This window comes from Serinus canaria, chromosome 10 (assembly GCF_022539315.1).
Source record: "Serinus canaria isolate serCan28SL12 chromosome 10, serCan2020, whole genome shotgun sequence".
Classification (NCBI taxonomy): domain Eukaryota; kingdom Metazoa; phylum Chordata; class Aves; order Passeriformes; family Fringillidae; genus Serinus; species Serinus canaria.
Window position 1 is genome coordinate 2670737 of NC_066324.1, and position 22534 is coordinate 2693270.

The 22534-nt window shown below is 47.6% G+C and overlaps 2 protein-coding genes across 2 annotated transcripts in view; one reads left to right on the forward strand and one right to left on the reverse strand.

Moving 5' to 3' along the window:
- MTFMT (mitochondrial methionyl-tRNA formyltransferase) overlaps nucleotides 1–22534 on the reverse strand; it is a 431560-nt gene that overhangs the window by 153879 nt on the left and 255147 nt on the right. The window lies entirely within an intron of this gene.
- Nucleotides 16412–22534, forward strand: part of IGDCC4 (immunoglobulin superfamily DCC subclass member 4) — an 87478-nt gene continuing 81355 nt past the window's right edge. Inside the window, exon 1 of the mRNA XM_018913993.3 lies at nucleotides 16412–16571. Coding sequence (XP_018769538.3) covers nucleotides 16463–16571 — 109 coding nt within the window. The 5' untranslated portion in view covers nucleotides 16412–16462. The remainder of the gene's footprint in view (nucleotides 16572–22534) is intronic.

Genomic DNA, 22534 nt, shown 5'->3' on the forward strand with positions numbered 1-22534 from the left:
TTCCTTGAGTGCCAGAAGACTTTCCATGTGCCCCTGTGGAAGGGGCAGAGAGCTCTTCCTGCGGATTTTCCTTGGCTGTTCTGCGCAGTAGAAGTTCAGGTGTTTAATTTGAGAACATGAAGTGCCTGCTGTTTGCGTTAACAAAATTGCATGTCTCACTCCAGTGGGTTTATTGGGCTCCCTCCCTCCCCCTCCCGAGCTCCATGGCTTTTAATCATGTAAAGTGGAGACATTAGTTTTGCTGCGTTTTATTACAAAACCTTTGTTGCAATAAAGATGCTGCTAAATAAATTGAATTAAATGTTGGGTTTTTTTCCACCCTATTTTCAACTGTCTCTCTCCTTGATTTAGGAGAGCTTGTGTGTAATTAAATCTGTGCCCTCGTTGCGCTGTGGAAAGCAGCAGTGATGTGTGTTTGATGCACGTCGGGTGTTCCACAAAAGCATCTGCCATGTTTCCTGTCCCTTGTGGTTTGGGAGTTGGATACCATCAGGAAGATCAGGCATTTCCTTGGCACAGCCATGTTCCCTCTCCTGAGTTTCCATGTGAATGCTGGTCACAGCCACCAGCCGGAGCTGTCACACCAGGGACTGCAGGACGCAGCCTCGCCGAGGTGGGACAAGTGCCACGGGGAAGGAACCTGTGTGAATGGAATGAGCAGTGCAAGAGAAGAGATAGTGCAGTCACCTTGTGCTCCACCTCCTGTTTGTCTCTCTGAGCAGAACGGGCTTTGCAGGCACCCCAATTCCATGTAGTGCTATCCCAGAAGGTCTGGTGGGGTGCTCAAGGCAGATAAAATTGATGTTTTTATTTGTTCCTGGTTTTTTACCCACAGAGAAGCACCCCTGTTAAGGAGCGGGGAGGGAAGCACTGGCCTGTGCTCTGCCCCATTCCTATACAAGGTTCCGAGTTTCCAATCCTTAGTGTGCGTCTGTGGAGGCTTCTGAAGTGTGAGGGGAAGGAGTGAAGATTTAGCAAAGTCCTTTCAGGCTAAAGGCATGGTATATTTTTAGTGTTTGGAGTCACAGTGCTGGTCTGGGACAGTATAACAGGAAAATCTTTCCTGGAAGAACTTAGGGCCTGAGGACAGTTAACCCTCCTGTCATTTTACAGGATTAATAACAAAAATGCAAATGGTAGCTGGGATTAAAGGGCTGTGTTTTCCTCCCCAGCATCAAGTCTTTCTCAGGATAATCATTTTCCAGACTGCTCCTGCCAAACAGACCTATGGAGAACCAGTGCTGGTTCAGTTGAGTTCCTTGCCACAGGCACACAACACCACTGGACTGGCCCTACAGGGCTGCACGTTTCCCAGGCAATTCCCAAAATCAGGATTTCCTCTTGTAAAAACAGACAGCAAGAGACTGCTCCAAGGTGAAAACCAGCAGCAAGGAAATGATGACCCAAAAGCAGCAAGGTAGGGACCTGTGGGGGGAAGTGGTGGTGGTGCAGGGGTGGGACTGCATTCCCTCCCTCAGCTCTTGGAGCCATGCTGTTTGCTTCTTGCTGGAAGAAAAGCCCTTTTGCTTTTCCAACAAAGATAGTTTGAACAATTTGCTTTCACCGTTGCCCTCCCTCTTTTCCTTTCTATTCTACTTGCAATTTTGTTAGAAATAGATGAGTAAATACCGTGTACGTTTGTGTGGGAGCTGTGGTTGCTTGTGGTTTTATGATTTTCCCCCCAGCTGTGATTCATTGCTTTTTACATTTTTTAATCTATTCCCCCACACCCCCTCCTGCTCTCCCTGTCTCCTTGCAGCCCAGCAGCTGTCGTTATCAGTGAAATGACTTGACATTATTTTGCTGTACTTTGTTTCTATTCATTGATTTGTTGAATGAAAACTATTTATCTGGCACTGACACGCGAGATTGGAGCCTTTCAAGAAGAGGCAACTCTGCAGTATAATTTTGCTCCAAAATGAGCAGAGCAAGAGCTCTGTGTCAAACCAGCCCAGCTGAAATCCCTGGCCCCATGACGGAGCAGAAGCAGCATCTGCACAGCCTACAGAGGTGGTGTATAGGAAAAGCATATTTCCTTATCCTGCCTGCCCCTGGGAAGCCCTGCTGGGCTCTTGCCAGAGGCAAATGAGGGGCTGCAGGGAGGTGCAGGAGGGGAGGCAGGTGCTGGGCAGTAGGTGTGCAGTGTCTGACTGGGGCTCCCAACGTCAAGAGGATGTGGAGCGAGTCCAGAGGAAGCCATGGAGATGCCCAGAGAAGTGTGGCTGCCCCATCCTGGAATTGTTCAAGGCCAGGCTGGATGGGCTTGGAGCAACTTGGGATAGTGGAAGGCGTCCCTACCCATGGCAGGGGGTGGAATCAGATGGTGTCTCAGTTCCTTCCAAATGAAACAGTCTCCGATTCTGTGATTCCATGATTTTGTCTGGGTGTAGATGGGTTGTTCCCTCGGCATGATGAGCACCGCAGTGCTGGAGCACAATCCAGACATGCTCCTTTGCCTCCTGTCTTCCCTATCTGTTGTGAGTTCATCCCCATTTCAATATCGGGCATCCAGGGAAAACCACCTTCTGGATCCCTCCTGTGATCCAGTAAGTCTGGAGAGAGGGTTGCACAGCTTCAAAAACAGGTGCCAGTGGCTGCTGTGATTTTAGTTTTAAAAAAAACCCTGGGCACTGTTACCTCAAATGCCAGAAGCTGGTTCCCTGCCAGCGCTGCTCAGAAAAGTCCCACCTCCTTGGCTCCATCAATACCATCCCACAGCTTGAAGGACAGGTTTTGCCTAGGGAATACGCTCTTGTTTGAGGGATTCAGGATCCCTTTTTCCCACAGAGCCCTGGCTCCTTTCTTCCCGGCACAATCAGCCCTCTTGCCGCTTTTCTTGCCTTTTCTTCCACCGCTTTCCCACATTCTGTTCACACCTTCATGAATATTCAGAGGCCATTGGCCATATGAAGCTATTGAGAGCTCTTGTTAACACTCCTCCTAATGACATGCACCTTCAATAGAAAACAAAAACACAGATAAGAGCTTGTTAGCGCAGACCCTTGTTCCCCACCTAACAAGGTTTCCATTGACTCGGACACTTGTGGTGACACATTGCTTGCTCTCACTGTTGCCTCTTTTGATTTGCGACTGGCTTTTACCGAGGGGGTTTTTTCCTTCTATTTTTTTCCCTTCCTTTTTTTTCCCTTTTTAGATTTTTTTTTTATTGTGCGGTTTTAAGCTAATTAAGAAAAAGGTCAGGCTCCCCGAACAATGAGGAGCGGCGGTACAATGCGCCCCGGGAGCGGCGTGCGCGCAGCCCCGAGCGGCGGGCGAGGGCCGGGCTGCGGCGCCGCGCGCCTGGGAAAGTTGTGCCGCGAGTGGCACAGGAAGAGCCGAGCTTGGGTCAAGAGGTGATTAAAGCTCGGAGAGAGGCTCTGAAAAAGGGGCTGAGACCACCCGCCGTGGTTCCCAAGGGCTCCCCGGGTCCCAGCCTGACTGGACATCCGCGGTGCCAAAACACCACCCGCAAGGCCGGGCAATGGGGTGACTCTTGCAAAACGCAACCAGGCTTCTGTGAGGTGCTCGCAGTGATGCTGCTCCCAGTTTATGGCCGAAGTACATGGAGAGCAGAGCCCCACAGCCACATCCCCAATGGCTCCGGCTGCCGCGGGGCTTTTCCCTGGGACTGGAATCCCATCCGGCTTTGGCGACTTTTCTTCCCTCCTCCAGCGTGCTTTGGCTCCCTCCCGCCGTCACGGAGATCTGCCAGGCTTTCATTAGCTGGGCCCACCCATTCGATGCCATGAGATGCCTGGCTTCTTCTTGTTGTTGTTGGGTTTTTTTGGCCACACCTCATTATTCCTCCTATTATTAGGCTCTCGCAGTGTTGTTTGTCATCTTGTCAGGGCCCTGGAGTTTCTATGGATACTGGTCCCCTAAGTGGCCATGCTATCAATTAAGACAGCTCCATGTCTGAACTCTTCCAGGGGACTTTGTGAAGATCCACAGATAATTTCCCTGATTTCCCTGCAGTTCCTTATGGAGCTGCCTTTTCCGTTATGACCGCTTGGTCAGAACTCAGCGTGTTCAGGTTTTTCAAGCATCAAAAGGCAGGATTACCTGCTTGGCTAATAGAATTAGCTAGAGGATGATGGGGTTAATAATAAATCACCAGATTTTATACATATATATATATATATACACACACATATATATTTATGACAGGGTGCAATAAATAAGCTATAATGAGATAATCATCATAGTGGCTGAGAGGATGCTGAGTATTTCTTCTGAAAATAAGACAGCTGAAAGTTTCCATATAGAGCAATTTAAAAATGTTTCCTTATGAAAAGCAGCATAAGCAAGCAAAATAAGCATTTCCAGTGGGAAAATTAGACAGAAGAAGATTGTGCTGGGTTGATCAAGACTTTTCTGGGAACAGGCTGAGCACAAGGAGCAGCTTTGCTGAGCCCCTGACAGTTTCTCACTCTCCTCTCGCTGTTCTTTGAACACCCAGTATGTTTTCTTGGATAAATTTGATTCACCTACTGATTTTCTTTCATGGGCATTCTGCCTCCATGCCTGTACCAGCTCATTTTTTCTCTCCCTGTGCAGGTGAGCAGATCAGGGGTGTGTTGCTGGAGCTCCCCCACTCCCAGTCAGTCACTTCATTTTTCTGTATGTTACCATAAAATGTAGGTATTTAATGATTTCTCAGAAGTATCAGAAGGTTTCCAGCCTTTCAGCCAGAGAGGCTGAGCACTGTTTGCATTTACTCTCTGGTGAGAATTAGTATCTGGGGGCAGGAGGCAGCAGGGAAAAAGTCTTTGATTTGGATTTGAGTTTTGGCTGGTGATTATGTTTCTTTATATGCTCTAAACCAGTTTATCTCTCCCTAGGTGGATGTGTGCTGCCAGCAGTGTGATAATATCCATTGAGGGCTGCCCAGAGGTACAAGGAATAAACCCATCCGTTATTAGCTAATACAGGAAAGTGATTCGATATGGGTCTCAGAAGCTGGAGTAGATAAATAGGATGATAAATGTTGGCATTAGCAGACGTGACTGACTCCTCTGTCTCTGTGATTTGGTAGTGCCCAGTAATTAAATAGTTGGAGTTTAATGTATTTTAAACTAGAGCTGCAGCCTGTAAATCACGGAGATTATGCTCTTCCCTGCTGTGCACTCTCTGGTCGGGAGGAATTCCCATTCCTGTGCCGCAGCTGTCCAGGCCCCGGCTGGGTATTGCATCAGTCGGGACCAGCAAAGGCAGCACCAGCCCTGCTGCTGGCCTTGGGCAGTAAACACATTCCCAGAGCCTTTCCAGCCCAGCAGGGCATGTTCTCCAGCCCTGGAAGGATCCCAGCCCATGTCCTCTCCATCTTGGGTTGTCTCTTCTGTTCTGGCTGGAGCACCTTCATGCCCATCTACACATGCAAAGCCCAGGCCACTGCAGAGCTTAAATTCCAGAGGGCAAAGCATCCCAGGGGGGTCATTTCCTCCCAAAACCTGTGCTGTGTCACTGTGGGAGCAGCAGCCCCCTGGGCTGGTTTTGCTTTCAGACATGATTTTCAGGATTACTGTTTTCTATTTTTCCATGCTCATCATCATGTTTCACACCAAGGTTGACTTTCCTTTGCAGCCAGACTATGACCTAGTACTAAATTAAAGTGGTTGTCTTTTTTTTATATACAGATCATTTAAGAAGGAAACCCAACCCTTTCCAATGCAGCTAAAACCATAATGAACTAGAAGTTACTTTTTCTCTATATGCATAACTAGTTTTGATTCTCATCCTTTGTTGGCTAGACCTGACTCTTCTGCTGGAGGTTGGTTGTATTATGCAGAGTTTTCCCATTAGCAAATGACAAGTTTAAACATTCCCATGCAATTCAGCCATTTTATACCTTTTAATACTATTTCTGGATTAGTTCAGGCTTTTACTCAGAAATTTCTCTGTGGTAACTGGCCCCATATCCAGACATGTCTCTACCAGAGCCCTGCTATGATGACCCTGAAATGCTGTCTGGAACCACAGCTGGGATAAAACCTGTCCCTGCTCTTCCTTCATATAATTATTTTTAATAAAATCTATTTGTACCTCAAATTATTTCCTCTTCCAAGCATTTTATAATTAAACAATTAGTTTTGCTGTATCATTGCAAGTTACAATCTCTGAGGTTCGCCTGCTGCTCTGCATGGAGTGGTGGTGAGTAACTTTCCTCTGGGGGAAGGATAAAAATGAGTTCTGGTTTAGCTAAAATAGATATTTCTTTACTCTTTTGATGAGCAGAAGCTGATGATTGTCAACCACCAGCCTGAAGTGACCTACAGTCTTAAGTGTTGAGGAGGAATGAAAATGCCCAAAGCCTCTCACCCTCACAGCTAGAAGTTAAATTTCCTCCTTTCTGGTCCTTTACTAAGCAGAGTCCCTGCCCTTGCAGCTAATGGCACCTTTGGTTGCTAAAATTATTTTACGTAAATAGTAGTGACTCAAAGGAGAGTGGTATGTGGAAAGCAGTAGAAGCCACCTGGTCTGGATACAAAGAGGATCTGGATTTTTTTAGCCAAGTGAAGTGGTAAAATGGAAAATGCAACTGGATGTAGACAAATGCAAAGTAATAATTATGGGCAGCGAATGGAAAGGGTGGAAAACAGCAGGATCACATCAAAGCTGGAACAGCCAGAGAGGAGGCAAGAGGTACTGCAAAAATCCCTCAGCTTGATCCAGATAACCAGAATGGAATGCAGCAAAGTGCCCCCAGACTCTGCTGTACATCAGCAAAGGAGCCAGGGGGGCTGCAGAGGTTTCCCATGTCGACAGTCAGCCCATGGCTTTGCAGCAGGGACAGCGAATGTGGCTGTGTCTGAGGAACTGCTCCACACAGCACTTTTGCTCTGGCACCTCTTTTAAAATAGAAATGATGGGTCATTACTGCAAATTTGCTGAGTTAATTCATTGGGCTTGTGTGTGTGGAGTGGCAAAGAGGAAAGCAAAGGGGTCCACGTTTGCCTGCAGCCATCTTTTATGGTCTAAGCAGCCAATTTTCTGTGTAACTATAATAAATCACAGCGACAGACACACAGGATGCTGCTGTCTTTATATAATTATTCCATAAATTGCCCCATTTTCTCCCCCAGAAAGGCCTCCCAGTCCCTTCTCTTTCCTGGAGCATGTTGTTATCCTGAACACAATACGACAAATGCATTTGAAGAACTTACTTTGTACGCAAAGGGTAAAGAGGGAACCTGCTCCAGTTTCCATCGCGTGGCTGTTTGCTCCAAGGGGATTTGCAAAGCAAGGGAAAAAACCTTACAGCTCAGGAAATCGATCATGAACTCCAGGACTGAAGGGAAAGCATGGCTGAAAAACCAGTCAACACAGAGCCCAGCTGCCAAGGGAGTGGTGGGCAAGGGCACAGCCAGGCAGGGCCCTGCTTCTCCTTTACTCCATTCTTCCTTGCAGGTGCCTCCTGCATTCCCTGGAATTAACTCCCATGATGAATTTTGAAATCCCTCGCCACAGTGACAAAGGGAAGCTTTGGCAGCTCTAAGTTGTCTCAGTGCAAGTGGCATTTTAGTCACTGCTGCAGACAGTGCAAGGTCAGCCCGGCAAAGTCACCTTGATGACCAGTGCCTTCTAAACCATCCCTAAATCGTTCCTGCTCAGATTTGCTTCTGAGAAGCTTTTAGTTCTCTTCTTATTCCTTTTGCATCCTCATTCCCTGCCTAACTGCAGTTTCAGGCTGCTTAGCTGGAAGGCACAGACCAGGGCAGGTTGTGCCTGCAACCAGTCAGATAAACTGTTCTCCTGTGGGCACTCACCAGTGTAAAACCCCCACAATTTGTGTACAGCAGGACTTAGGGGACCTCTTGGCTTGGCTGGTGCTTTGATAACCAAGCTTGTGTTGTTTCTCTTTCCTCCTGCCTGTAGAAGATACTTCTTTAAAATACAGCAAATGGAAAGGAAAAAAAAAAAAAAAAAAAGACCTTTTCCAACAAGGATATACAACTTCCATCAAATCGGCTGTGTCACTAGAGACCCAAAGCTAATAAGTTGATCTTGCAGATGTATAATAAACTCATTTATTAGGTTTTTATTTTAGGAGTTGGTGGTATTAATTAGATTGATATGGCCCATAAATCACTTGATTTGGCTGAGCCCTCAGATACTTGTAATTTAAATTAATACAAGTGCAGCTTAATTAATCTGATTAAATCCTGGGACAAGCAAGGCAGTATTTGCAGTATCCAGGAGTACATCCCAAGGAAAAGGAGTATTTTAAGGTAAAGCAGCTTCTTCACTGCAGGGTCAGTTTTATTCAGCTGGTGAATCAGGGGACAAGAATGGAACTACAGGAGATGCAACCCAAAAAACAGACACTCTGGCTTTGCCCTGACACCTGGAAGCTGGGCACAGCTCATCACAGCTTCTGGACCAGGTGAGGGGCTGACCTTCACAAATTCATTGCAGGATTGGGGAGTCCTGATCTTTTTTCATCCTTTAGCAGTGATAAATGAATTCTCAGAAGGTGAATTTAAGACATTGGTGAACATAAGCCACAGGCTGACATCTATTGTGGTCACAATCTGGATTTTTTACTCCCTTCAATGCTACTGAGAAGAGGTAACATTTCTTTCCAGGAGGGAATTATCCATTAATTGGTTCCTCCTTGTTCAAGGGATTGGGACCTTTCCAGACACGAGCTGCTGTGTTCCCCAGGCCAGAGCAAACCCAAACTGGGAATGGAACAGGCAGAGGTGGAGATGAGCTGACCTGTCCCACCTGAGACTTACCTGCTCTGTCTTCCCTTCCCATCCATTCCTCCTTGGGGATGTTTCTGGCTAGTGGATGATGATTTTATTGTGACTTGTTTGGAAGAGGATGGAATGCACTCTCCTGTGGGACACATTTTGCAGAGTGCTCTCACTGGGAGGCACCCATCTGCTCCCCAGCATTGACAGTTCCTAAACCTTTTCCAGGTGGATAACACCAGACACTCAGTGTTTCCATCGATTTCTTTTTTCCCAAAATGCTCTGTGCTTACAGCTCTCAAGATTGATGTTCCAAGTCTGTAGAGTCCAGGTATTTACTGTGTAGCCTTTCCCTGCACTCTTGCTAATTTGCCTTAGTCTAAGTGAGCTCCCCTATGGGCAGATGTGGAATTCAGACACCGTGGTGCACCCTAGCCTTGGTTCCTCTGTTGTCCACAAGCTGTCCAAGTGGGATGGAGGTACAAGTTTGGTGTTTACAGCAGCTCCCCAGAATCTGGATGAAAACCCCTTCCAAGGTTCCCATGGTAGTCTAGCAGCAAAGCACCAGCCCAGGGCTCGTGCAGCCGCAGGTTGTTTCCGTTAGAGTGTGGATGCCATAAAATATGTTTTCTTTAAAAGCAGGAGATAATGCTGTTACAGCAGTTGGATTAATCTAATATTCTCCTTCATCTTCAAAAGAGAATTGCCTAAATAGCCAGAGAGGCACATTTTATGAGTCCTTCTTAAGGGCTATCAATCAAACCTTCCAAGAAAGGCACTGATGCCCTTTTGCTCACAAGAGGGAAATTGGATTCCCCACGGCTTTGCTTTCAGTCTGCTGTAGCCTTGCCGTGTAATCGCTGCATCGCAAAGGGTCTGGCCATCATTTTCTTCTACTGGTCTGAAGAAAAAACCCACATGGAGGAAACCTGTAAGAAGAGAGGGAAAACAGCCCAATTAATGGCAATGATCTCTTAGCTCTCTGCCCTCTCTCCTGCCTGCATGAGGCAGATGTAAAACAATAGCTTTATTTGTGCAAGTTTTAATTGGGTAGTTCAAAGGAAGCAGTGGAGGCTCTTTTGATCTCTTGGTGTGTTTGAATGCCACGTTGCAACGGTGCCTGCTGGCCACGGCAGTGACCTCTTGTGTTAATTAGTGTTTATCTGAAATCGAATTAGCTCACAATTGGGAGAAAGCAGAGTGAAAAGCAGGGCATAAGCAGAGATTTGTGCCGTTCCCAGTTAGAGGTAAAAGCAGGTCTGCTGAAGTTGACGTTAAAATAACTCAGAGAACATTACATTTTTGCTTTGTTTTTCTAACACTCTTGCTCAGATGGTCCCATTTCTCTTCCTAATACCCTGTGCTGCCTTCATCTTTGCTGAGTCTGCTGGTCCACGACGCTCATTGGAACTTAAACCATAAACCAACACCGAACAATGATGCATTATTTATAGGAGACAGAAGGCTGTGAGGTTGACAATAGTGGAAAGCTTCTCTTTCTTGTGGTCAGTAATCCATAAATAAATACATAATCTATTTAGGTTTGCAGAACTGTCTGATGGATGGGAATAGCCTGCATTATGCAATAAGGGCACCAAGGACCTTGTGAAAGCCACCACCTGCTTTTGGGGGCAGATTCTGAGTAAACTCTTGATGGAGACAGGGGGTGTGAGAGCTGCCCAGTCACCTTTCTGGTACTTATCCGGGGAACTCCCTGGAAGGTAAAAGGAAATAGGGTTTAGAAATACATAAAAGCATCAAATTCTCTGAGTGAAATATTAGGAAGGATAGAATTTTATGGCTAAAAGTATCTTACTGGACAGGTATACAGTCCCAATTTCTGAGCAGACAATAGCCAGGGTTGTGGAAACATCTGTCCAAACATCCATGAACATCTGCAGGCCTTCAGCGTGTTGGACTGGCTGAAATCTCATCCTCAGATCAGATCCAGGTCTCAAGGTTATTCAAATGCAGGAATATTTCAACCTTGCTTTTCACTCCTAATCTGCTTTCAAGTGTCATCAGGCTGGATTTTCCTGCTTGCCCCCATAATGAGCTCATCAGTGGGGAGAAAGGCACCCCAAAAATGCAAGGCACTTACTCCATGTCCTTGGGTGTACAGCACTATATTTTCTGGGATTAGCCACAAGAGGGTGGCATGGGGATGTGCACCAGGCAGCCTCTCTGCTTCGCCGCATGGCATTTTATAGCCAGCTCTGTAGCTCCAATAAAACTTTGGAACAGATCCTTATTTTTGGCACATGAGCACATTTCCCACTACAAGTGAGCCTGCTGGGTGTTTCTGAAGGCAGCCCTGACGGAGCATATTCCTTGATGTTACACGTGTTCTTTATGCCTAAACCCTGCCTCAGTTAGTGGATACCTTACCAGCGTATAAAATTTAGACCATTTAGGATCAAAACTTTTATTGGTCCTTGGTAACTGCTCTAGGGAAAAGTCCACAGGTGTTGTTTATGAGCAAATATTATTTTTCCTAGTCCTGTATGTTTACAACACAGTGATGTTCCACACGACTGCTTTATGGCTCATTGGGATGGTTCTAGTAGGTTTTTATTTGGTTGTAGCTGACAGTGAACGAGCTAGTTAATAAATATACACAAAAAAATCTGTATCAGCAAGGGAGAATAACTGAAATGAACAGATTCATTTAATCTAAAATCTCAGCCTGGATTGTCTTGGTATGTTTTTTTCTGAATTGGACTGTCAGCAATCCAACCCAAGTCACTCATCTCAAATGATCACAGAATCCCAGAATGGTTTGGGTTGGAAAGGACCTTAAAGATCGTCTCATTCCAACCCCTGCCATGGGCAGGAACACCTTCCACTACACCAGGTTGCTCAAATCTCCATCCACCCACCCTGTTCTTGGGTACTTCTAGGCATTGGGCAGCCACAGCTTCTCTGGATAACCTATGTCACGGCCTCACCACCCTCACAGGGAAGATTTTTTTCCAAATATCTAACCTAAACCTACTCTCTTTTAGTGTGAAGCCATTCTCCCTTGTCCTGTCACTCCGTGCTCTTGTTAAAAGTCCTTCTCCATCTTTCTTGTTGGCTCCCTTCAGAATCAGTCAATGAGTCTCCATGTAAAACAAATTCACATTTGATTTAGCAAAGCCTCACCCAGGGTTGTAAGTCCCAGAAAGAGCAAGAAACAGGGCCCCGGGACATCCTGTCAGCCACACAAATCAAAGACATAAAAACCCAGTCCAAGTGTGATCTGCAGAGCTTTGTAAATGCTGAGGTTTTGTACCCTACTTTAACATGATATTTTTCCATGTGCAGGCAGAGGGATGATGTTAGTATCAGAATCCATCCTCCTCTCATTCCTGCTCCATAGCCTGGCACTGTCTACATCAGAACTCCTCCATCCTGGATCTGTGCAGGTTTTTTCAGGGGGTGAGGAGGGACTCACCCGTGGCTCTGGCTGTTAGACCAGGGCCCTTGCATGCAGAAATCCCTTTTGCCATGAACACATTTTAAATACAAGCTTCCGAATCTCATTACGTGCTGCCTTTTCCATTTGTTTTCCTCCTAACAATGCACCTGCCAATATCTGCCCCTGAGCTCCATTTTAAGCAGCATTTTCCATAGTTAATGTCACACTCTTGCTCCCAATCTATCTTTGGCAACTGCTGACTGCCTGCAGCAGGACCCGAGGAAGAAGGAAAGCCCTCCCTGGGTATAACAATAACACAACACCCATTCCTGGAAGAATGATGAGATAGGCTGGGTAATAAATATTTATAAGAGCAAGCGTAATGAAATGGATGTGTAGGATGCTGAGTCTCCCTTAGGGTTTGGTCATCACATGTTTTTTTCCTCTTTTCTTTCTTCCCTGTGATACAGAATTGTCCTGATGTCCCTGGGTTGTTGAGCAAATTGCTCATTGTGTTGCTCACTTACACCATGCATGTTATTATGTGCAACCAGCTGCTCTGGTTTGGCATTGCTCACGCATACGGAACAGGAGGCTACCGTCACTTTCCTCGTCTGGAAGTCAACGTTCCCTCCAGCGCTGAAGTTGCTGCCAGACCAGAAGAAGTCTGGGAACAAAGTGAGTCCTGGTGGTAAAGGTCCTCGAGAGACTCCTTTTCTGGGAGGACCAAGGGTGAAGTCTTGCAGCGAGTTTGAGCTGATCCAGCTTTGTACTGCTGTTGAAAACTTCCTCATGTCTCTGTCTGTCTATTCCCATTGCTTTCCTTGTGCTGGCACTAACTCCTGAGTGATTGCACAGGGAGCTGGAGCAGGGCCCTGATTTTGTTGTTAATGTTGTCGCCAATTAAGTTTTCAGCACCATCCTTTCCTCCGTCCAGCTCCAGGCTCATTCAAGCACTAATGCCGTCACAAAGGAAAGAGCAGCCAACTCTTCTGGTAATTAGAGCTGCTTAAATCCGTCATAAAATGTCAACCTCAGCACTGCAGACATGTCTGGAGTCAGAGATGGTCAGAAAACGGAGCAAGGCTGTATTTGAGACTGGGAAATTTAATCCTGCTTGGGAGAGAAAGGATCTAAGCTGTGAATCTTCTTGCTCCTCACTGCTTTTTCTCTGAAATACCTTCTCCTTGTTGTTCAGATTTCTTTTAATTTAGGGTGTCTTTTTTGGAGCAGGTGTTGTTCTTTACCTGCATTGGTTTAGTGACTCATAGAACTACATCCTGGTAGTCTGAATCCCACAGCAGCCAGCTAGAAGTAGACATAGGCTTCTTCATGTGGGTTTGGATTCAGAGGCTGGAGAAGTTCTGAATCAGAACCCTCTGTAATGTGGTGCTGTGCTCCAAGGTCTCTTGCACTACTACAGCCTTTCAGAAGTACAGATCCCCCTTGGCTACAGGCTGCCTGCATGGGAAAAACCCTAAAAACCAAGGCTTTTGACCCTTAAAATGGGACTTTACACCCTAAAAAATGTGTCTTTGGATGTTCAAAATTACTGCTAAGCTACATAAATGTATAGCACCTTTTGCTGGATTTCCCTAGTGGGCTGTTATTCCTGGGATCTCATACAACCACTACATGTGTACGATACACTGTCCATACACCTGACTCACCAAAAAATTTTTGTAGCACAGAAATAATTTTCTCTCAAACGGGGAACAAAAAGCTGAACTACAAACACTTGCCACTTACTGCTGCTGTTTCACCTGTCACTTTATTCTCTCAACGTATGGAAGGCTTGCAGCTATTGAAAGGCAGAAATGCCTTGTCGACAGGAATGGGAATGCTGGGGAGTCTGTAGCACATGAATGAGGGTTTGCTGCCCTGAGTAATGGGGCAGAAGTGCCATTGTCTGGGAAGGAACCAACCTGCTGTTGGCATGGCTGCTGCCACTTTGTTCTTTACAGACTGACAGCCAGGGAGTTATCTGATCCTTCCCAAATCTACTGAGTGGCTCTTTAGCCAGGCTCTCCCTCTGGAAGCACCACAGGTAATCATTTCACCTCTGTGAGCAGACACTGGGACTTGGTGTTGCTCCTGCAGAGCACAGGTGGTGTCGGTGTGAAGGAGCTGGTGCTCCGGGTGATGTTTCTGCTGCTCTCTCAGTTCAGGAGCTCTTTGCCAAGTCGCTGTTTTTTTCTTTTCCCCAGGGACAGATATTCAAAGAATATATGTTGCAAGCTTGGGTTTGTTGAAATACTGGTTTCATTCCTGTTTCCACAGACATGAAGGAAGACAAAGAGGTGCCAGAGAGGAATCAAGTAACATTAAGATCAGGTAGAGAGCTAAGATAGGGGTTAAACCTGGGTCTTTCAAAGCCTGGTCTAACCCTGGCCTGTTGACATGGAGCTCGGTCAACACCTTAACACAGGCAAGTGCTTGAAGCCAGAATTTGCAGTGTTTTGTAGACAACTAGCAATTTTCCTTGTTTATATTAATGTCAGATTTGCCTTCCTGCAAGGTGAAGTTTTTTCTTGCTTGAAGAGAGGGAGAAATGTCTAGGACTTGAAGAAAAATGGGCAGGGGTGTGTCTGAAAGAAACCACTGGCAGACACAAGTAGATATTTCTTTACAGCCTAGTTAAAGCAATTTGACAGCACCCTTAAAACTACCTCACACATAAAGGAGCAGCTGGGAAGGACTCAGAGAGAAAGAAGGGTTTCTAATCTTTACCTCCATGCTGGACTGGTGCAGAAAAGGATGTCGAAATTACTACCCACTTTCCTTTCCACAGGGAGGTGAGATGGTGCAGGAATGGGGCCAGTGGAATGCTGTGGCCTTTTTATGCACTCCTTCCCAGCAAGGTGCACAGCGAGTGCCCACCTGATGTTGGGCAAAGCCCCTCTGCACATCCCTTCAGAGTAGGGGGCTGCTGCCTCTCAGGGCTTGTCTGTATTGGCAATGCCAAGTATGAACATAGAGTTGCATAACTCACACTCCCGGGAAACCTGCTTCCCACCACACAGCCTTTCTGGTTTCATTTAAGTTTTTATAGTTCATTATACAAGTTAATAAATAGGAGGGTGTGGATTAAAAAGGTTTCTTTTTCCATATTCTGCATAGCTGAAGCCCCCTCCACATTCCACACTGCTGTGATAAAACATGACAGTGTGCTGGGCAGCTTCATACCCTTTTGGAGGGCAAAGCAGACCCACTCTGGATGCAACTGCCCTTGTGTTTGGTGCCAGGTACCACTGCCTAAAGGACATGGTGCCATGTGCTCTCAGGATTAAACCTGCACCTGTGGCTTTACACACACGCATGTGGTGCGAGTTTTTGTCTGGGACCCAGCCAAGCCAAACGGGAGGCAGCAACTTTGGGCTCCATTTCTCATCTCCTCGCCTCATTTCCACTGCTTGGCTCAGCTGGTGGACAGGTCCTGCCTCTCTCCTCAGCGATGTGGTGCAGACATGCCACACCATGGATTTTATTTGATTATTTTTACAGTCGGCTGAGAAGCACAGGCAAGGCTTTGACGACCAATGAACGATATACACCTGAAGGAGTGTGCCTCGAAAGTGAACCCCAACAAAGCCATGGCGATGCGGTTACTGGTGTCCGTTTGCCTCCGCTGCCCGCCGGGCTCGAAGCGCTGAGCTCCGGCAGCCCCGACGGGGAGCGGGGCTCGGGAGGCGTCCCCGGCAGCACCGTGAGGGGAGCGCGGCGGCGGGAGCTGCGCGGTGCCCTCCGCGCTCACTTGTGGCAAACCAGGAAAAAACCCTAAAGACGTTGGGGGTGGAATTTTAATTTAAAAAGTTACATAAAATGTTACAAATGTTTGTAGCTTGTGGAGCTGCTGGTGAGCGGAAGAGTCCCGCACCTGCCATCCACCCCCTCAGGGAGCGGGGCCACTCCCGGGGCCGGCTGAGGCATCCCCGGAAAGCGCCGTGAGGGGAGGGCGGCTGCTGAAGGCGGTCCGGTTCCCTCCACGCTCACCCGTGGCAAACCCGGGAAAAAAATACTGAAGAGACTGAAGCAATAATTTATTAAAAAAACCCACATAAAATGTTATAAATGTTTGTGGCTTGTGGAGCCACCGGCGGGTGGAGGAGCCCCGCACCTGCCGTCACCCACCCTGAGGGAACGCGGCTGCTCCCCCCGCCGCGGGCTGGCGGCAACCTGTTGGTGCGGGCGCTGCCGGGCGGCGGGAGGAGCCCCTCGGAGGGGCGGCCGGGCCGCTGACAAAGGCGGAGCAGCGGCAGCCCAGGGCCGCCCCCGGCAGCGGGGCCCGGCGGGCAGCGCGGGGCTGGGGCCGGGGCGCTCACACAAGATGGCGGTGGGGCGGCGGGAGAGCGCGCTCCCCTCGTAGATGCGGCCGCGGCGGCCCCTGCTCCCGGCGCCCGGCGGGGCTTACATGGCGCTGGAGGACCTGCTGCTTTGTCTCTGCTTCTCCGCCCTCGCCGTCCTGGCCGTGCAAGGTGGGTGAGAAGGGAGAGGAGGGAGGGAAGGGGTCGGTGTCCCCCAGCCCGCGGGTGGCCGCGGTGCCACCTGCCCTCACATGGGTAGCGGGCGGTTCCGCGGGATGCGCTCCCTGGCCGGTCACCCGCTGTACCAGCCCTCCTTCCCCTTTTAGTGGCCATTTACCCCAGTCGTCCTTTCTCCCCTTAGTGGCCGTCCTGTCTCTCCGTGGCCATTGCCCCCCTCTCCCCATCCCCTTCTTTCTTCCAAGTCGGACGATAGCGGTGCTTGTGGCCCATGCCTAGATGGTGCTTCCTTTGGAGTCATCATCTGGTGGGGTGACATTAGGAGTGACACCCTCACACTTTGAGGGTGACACTCCCCACAAGAACTCCTGTCAGTGTGTGGGCTGGGGGGGACAGCAGACCAGCAGCAGCAGCATTCCACGGCCTCTGCCTGGATAGTGGGAAGTTTCCACCAGAGGGACAGTGGCTGTGCCAGGGTAGTGGGGAATGAAGAGCCTGTCCGGCGCAGGGTGGCCCAGACCAGGCCCAGGTGTCCAGCAAGGCCATGGAGGAGCCCTTCGCCTCCCTTGCCCTGCTCCCGCTGGCATGGGACACACGGGTAGGCAGATGTCCCATTGGTCAAGGAAGTGACCCAGGAATAGCCACACTCCTCACGCTTGTGTTTTGCAATGGTTACGCAAACGGCGCCATGCGAGGGCACACGTACGCAGCCACCGGGCATGTTGGTGGCTTTATGTGGTTGCCATCGAAGTTGGCGTTGAGGGTCAGCTAAACTGTCAGACCTTGGGGTGTGGGGTTCCTTCTCTGTGTGTGCACAACCCACAAAAGGTTTTGTTCTCATGCCTGAGAAGGATTTGGAAAGGTACAGGTTGGCAGAACTGCACCAAAAAATGTGAGCGTGTGCCAGGGACTTGCTCTTGTTTAAAATCCCCCCTAAACCGCGTATTGTGGTGGAGGAGCCATCCCCATGTCATTGTACATTTTTATTCCTTTTATGATGCATTCAGGTTCAGCAGAGCATAATAACAGCACGTGGATGGCTGCAGGGTTGTTTTTCTTTTCTTTCTTTTTCCTCAGAACACTGTGAGCTCCCGTTAGGGGTAGGTTATGATTCAACATAGGTGTAGCTTTATGGTGACTGTTGTGGAAGTGAATAACGGTCCATGTAAATGGCCCATTGTCACCAGTGAGTGTTGATTTTCCTAGATGGGTGGCAGGCTGTGACCCCACCAGCAGCTGAGCTAGTAGGCTGTACTAAGTGGGAGCCGTGTCTCCTGTGTGTTTGAACAAACAGCTAAGTGGATCCCAAGGCTTGTAATGGAGAGCAATGATTTAAAAAGAAAAATAAAAAAACCAAAAATGGGGGTGGTGGAGTGGATGTTGTTTTTCCAAACCCTCTTCAACAAGAAACTTCAGATACTTTGCGAGAATTTGCAATTGCGGCTTCTTGGTGTTTCTTGCAAGCAGTTAGGCAACTAGTGAAAATTGTTGCTGTTTGTTTTCTAACAATGGGACACATCTTGTATAGCGAGGTCGTGAGTGTGTCTGCACGGTCCTTGGACGTGCCGCTGGGTACGTGTGGATGTGCTTTCCAACAGGTGGGTTTGATTCTGAAAAGAAAAACATGGACTTGTTTCAATCTGAAATTAATTTGGCAGAGAGTTGAAATGGTTTTGGGAAAGTCTGTGTTTGATCCCAAAGCCACATGTGTTTTGATCCAAAGTTCAAGCCTCGCTGGGTATGAAGTAGGAGAGAAGTAGAATGGAAAACCTACCCCCTCTGGACTTGATGGAAGCAGTGCCAGCGTACACTTGCTGGGGATGTGATCCAGTGTTTTTGAAAGCTTTCTGCTGTCTGACTTTGAGCCTGTTTTCCCTTCAGTAGCAGGAAAGGGGTTTAAGGAAAAAAAACAAGCACTAAACAACCCCTTTTCAGTTGACTCCATCAAGGGGGCTGTGCTGGTTCCTTCCCTTGGGGCTCTCTACAGGGGACGCTTCGGTGGGAAGTGCGCTGAGCTTTCCATGCGAGGGATAAGCTGAAATCCATCTGGTTTTGTGTAGTTCGGTTTTGTGGTTGAGTTCTCTTGCTATTTCCTTTTTCGACACCACCTCACTTGAGTTGTGATTTGTTTTATCCTTCCTGTCGCGTTCGCCTTGGTGGCTTGACCCCACAGCCGCTGCCTGCCGTGAGAGCCTGTGCCGGGGAAGTCGGCGTTCCCATTGTTAGGAATCGCGTGTCCCTGCTGCTGCAGCCGCCTGCGCTTCGCAGGATGTCACCTGCCCTGTGACCGTGGTGTTGCGGTGTCACCGGCATGGGCAGTGCAGGGAAGGGGTGTTTCCTACAGCCCCAAGAAACGGGACGCGCGACAGTGCCAAACGCGGTGCACACAGCGCTGGCGAGGCTTCACCTGTATCCCGTTTCCAGGGGCAGCATTCTCGTTCCGGAGCTTGGAGCTCGCTGCCGTTGTGCGGTGGCTCTTGTGACAGCCAGTCTCCAAGCCAGCAGGCAGCGGCTGCTCTAGCGTGGGGAATGCTTTTGCTGGCATTTCTCTGTTTCTCTTCAAGTGTGTGAAGCTGAAGGAGAAATTGCTCAGGCTGAATTCTGGTTTTGTCTCTCCTGTTTTCCTTTTTTTTTTTTTTTTTTTTGGTTTTTGTGCCTTCACTGCCTTGAAGTCTAAAGTGAAGCAGAACGGGCTCATTTTTGGGCATATCCCCATCTTTTGCAGCAGACTTTCTCCTGGCAGCTGCAGCAGATTTGATCGGCTGTGAGGGCCCGGTGGGGGTGGGTGACTTCTGGTCACACATGAGGCAGTTCAGAGTGGTGCAAGTAAGAATTGGAAAAGAAAATATTTGGCAATCTGCCTTTCCCTGGGGATGAAAGGAGATTATTTTCCCTTCATGTAGCCTGAGTTGGAGATGGAGGCAGCTTCTGTGGGACAACACAGGTGTCTCTGCACTGGGAGCACCTGAGTTTGCAAAGCGCTGGGGTGGGCTGTAGCGTACAGGATGTCTCTCCTGAGCACCCACTGTGATCCTGGACCAGTTACTTCATCTGCTCTGGCAACCTCATGGCACACTTCAGCCAAATGTAGAGATGCTTCTCTCTCTGTCAAAGGTGAAGATGAAATCCATCAATAAGTATTCAGCACATATATGATCTTTTTCACTCTAGTGCACAGCTATCCTGAGGGCAGTACGCTGTGCTGTCCCACGGGTTTGTGACTCCTGATACCATATTGCTTGCCGGATGATTTGAATTCTTACCTCCCTTGGAGCTGCTTTTCCAAAGGCTGGCTCTTCTCCCAGGGAAAAAATCCAGGTGCTTGCGAACCAGTCTGGGCATTTGCAGTGTAAGAGATGCTGCTTGCACGATTTACACGCTACTCTCCTGGTTAAATGGCTTCAAGGCCATTAAGCCTAGTCATGGTTATATAATTAAGATGGGAATTAATATTTAATCTGATTGTAATTTGTTGCTGGAATCCATCCCAAACTGTATTTCTGCATGAGGTGAGTGGGTACCTGAGGGAAAACTGAGGCCAGTGTTACATACAGGGTATTTTTTGCGTGGACACTGGGAATTACAGGTCTGCCTTTGATGACAGAGAAGCCCTAACCTTTACAAACCCTGAGTGATCATAGTCATTTTGTTATCAGTAGGAAGCAAATGTTTGTTTTATAGTCAGCTGTAATACTAGAGAGGGGATATGGTAAATCCTTGTTATCAGTACTTGCCAAGTGCGTGTTGGGCCAAAAGCAACTCTGGTGCAATTTTGTTACTTTCAGGAGAAGAACTGTATCCACTTGCCTACAGTATTTTTAGCTGGTTTTTTGAAGGTGAAGAGGTGTAATTATCTCATTCAGTTGTCTGTCCATCTCCTTTTTCTTTTTCCCAATAATTCCTGGACCTGCTGGTCAGTCATAACTAGCTTGGACATGGAGAATTCAGAGTTTTTGAAAATAAGTGACCAAGTAGAGGAGGGAGATGCAGTTTCTGCATGGACTGGAGGACAGGGACTGGAAAACCCACTTGTGGAGGAACCTGAGTGCCTCAATGGCAGAAAGAGCTTTGAGCAGATTGTGAACCTTTTTTGGGTAGGACTGGGCAATCCACTCTCGAGACACAAAACTGCAGGAAATCACAATCTCAAGTCCATGTATTCCCTTGTTTATTTCTGAAGTCTTTTCTGCTGTAAAACATACTTATGATTACATCAACATACTTATTATGGGGCTTGGTGTCTGTTTTGCTTTCCTCTCTTTTTTTGGGGAAGCACTTCAAAACACAGGATTTGGAGCTGCTGTGACTTTGGCTCTTTTCATTGTCTTTGTGTTGGTCACTTGCTCTCTCTGCCTCAGTCTCCCCACTTTTCCCACTGAGCAGAGGATGCTGTTACACACTGTAAACATGAAGAACACTATCACTCTAAGTACCCTTCTTGCATTTATTAAATCCCTTGAGTAAGTGGCCTCCAAGTGCTGCTTGTGCTTTTGTGACTTAACAGCTTGTTGGTGAGAGGATCTAAAACTGAATCTGCCACATTCATAGAAAGCAGCATTAAGCTGTGTTCTCACAAGCCCTTCTAGAGCTGCCAAACCCTCCCCCAGACATGGGGGGAAGTCTGAAGAGCTTCTTCTAATTTGTCTATCACTAGTATGCTGAAGTCATCCTTGAAACACCATTGAATTTCCTAATTCTGAAGAGTAATGGCGACTTCAAGGAAGAGGAAGAGCTGGTCAGTGTTTCCTTGCAGGAGGGTAAAAATCTGCTGGAGTTGCAGCTGCTGAGAAGGGAAATTCCATGGGAGAGCCAAACCAGGTGTCTGTCTGACACGGTCCTGTTTGCAGGTGTCAGGACACTCTGTGGATGTGTCAGTCTTGGAGCTTCTCTCTTGGACGTGTTTTTGTTTGTGTCCCTGATGCCCATTGCTGTCTCTGTTTGAGTCAGATCCCCTCCTGCTCGTAATCCATGTGATCCTGCTGTTGTGATATGGGCTTGCTTTATCTGAGAAGTCCAGCAGCTGCCATGTCTTATCTCTATGGGTAATAAATACACTTTGTGGTGGTTATGATAAACAATTACTGTGTTCCAGGGAAACTTTCGTATCAGATGTTCTGAAATTATTTAAAAATCTTTATCAGTATTTTAAACACAATTGCCTGTTATTGCCTTATGAAATTCAGCTGAGCTATGGAATACCTGGTTTATTCTATCTTTTCTTGTTTTTTTTCATGTTTTAATCATTTTTCCAGATCTTTCATGGAGTTCTTGAGGACAGGTCATTAATATTTAAGTGTGTTAATGAAATGTGAGCATTGTCAAGGTTTGCTTTCAGCTCACATTGGTGGGAGAATTAAAATCTAGCATGTGAAGCATTGCATTTGTGCTCATCTGCTGTGGCTCTTTCCCTTGTTCCAACAGACTTCCCTGGTCTCGTTTCCTGCTCAGGTCTTTGAACCACATTCCCTTTGGAGTTGGGATGGCTTAGCACCTTGTTAAATGTAAGACTTTGGGAAATTAAACAGTTAAAATGGTGCTGGGATGGCAGAGCTAGGTGGAGCAAACCTGGGACGTGGAAGTGATGCCAGGCTGGCAGCAGGGGTGTGATAAAGTCCTTTGTCTGTTTCACTGTGTGCTGGGAAATGTGCATCCTTGATCGTTTCTAAATTGATTGTCAATAGATGATCAAGTTAATTGGTGTGACCAAAAGGTCACACTTAATGAAATGGATTTCCCATGCCCTGTCAATGCACTGGGAGTTTTGGCAAAATCTGACTGTCCATGCACTCAGGGCTTTGATAAATCTTCTGTTTTCAGAAGCATCATCAGTGATTTCAGGTTCCAAAAGTACCTCAGGTTTTGCACTTAAGGCAGGACTGTCCTCTCTGTGGCTCTTGGCTGGCTGTTGGGTACAGCTGCAGAATGGGTGCATGTATTTTCCAGACAAAAGTGGAATT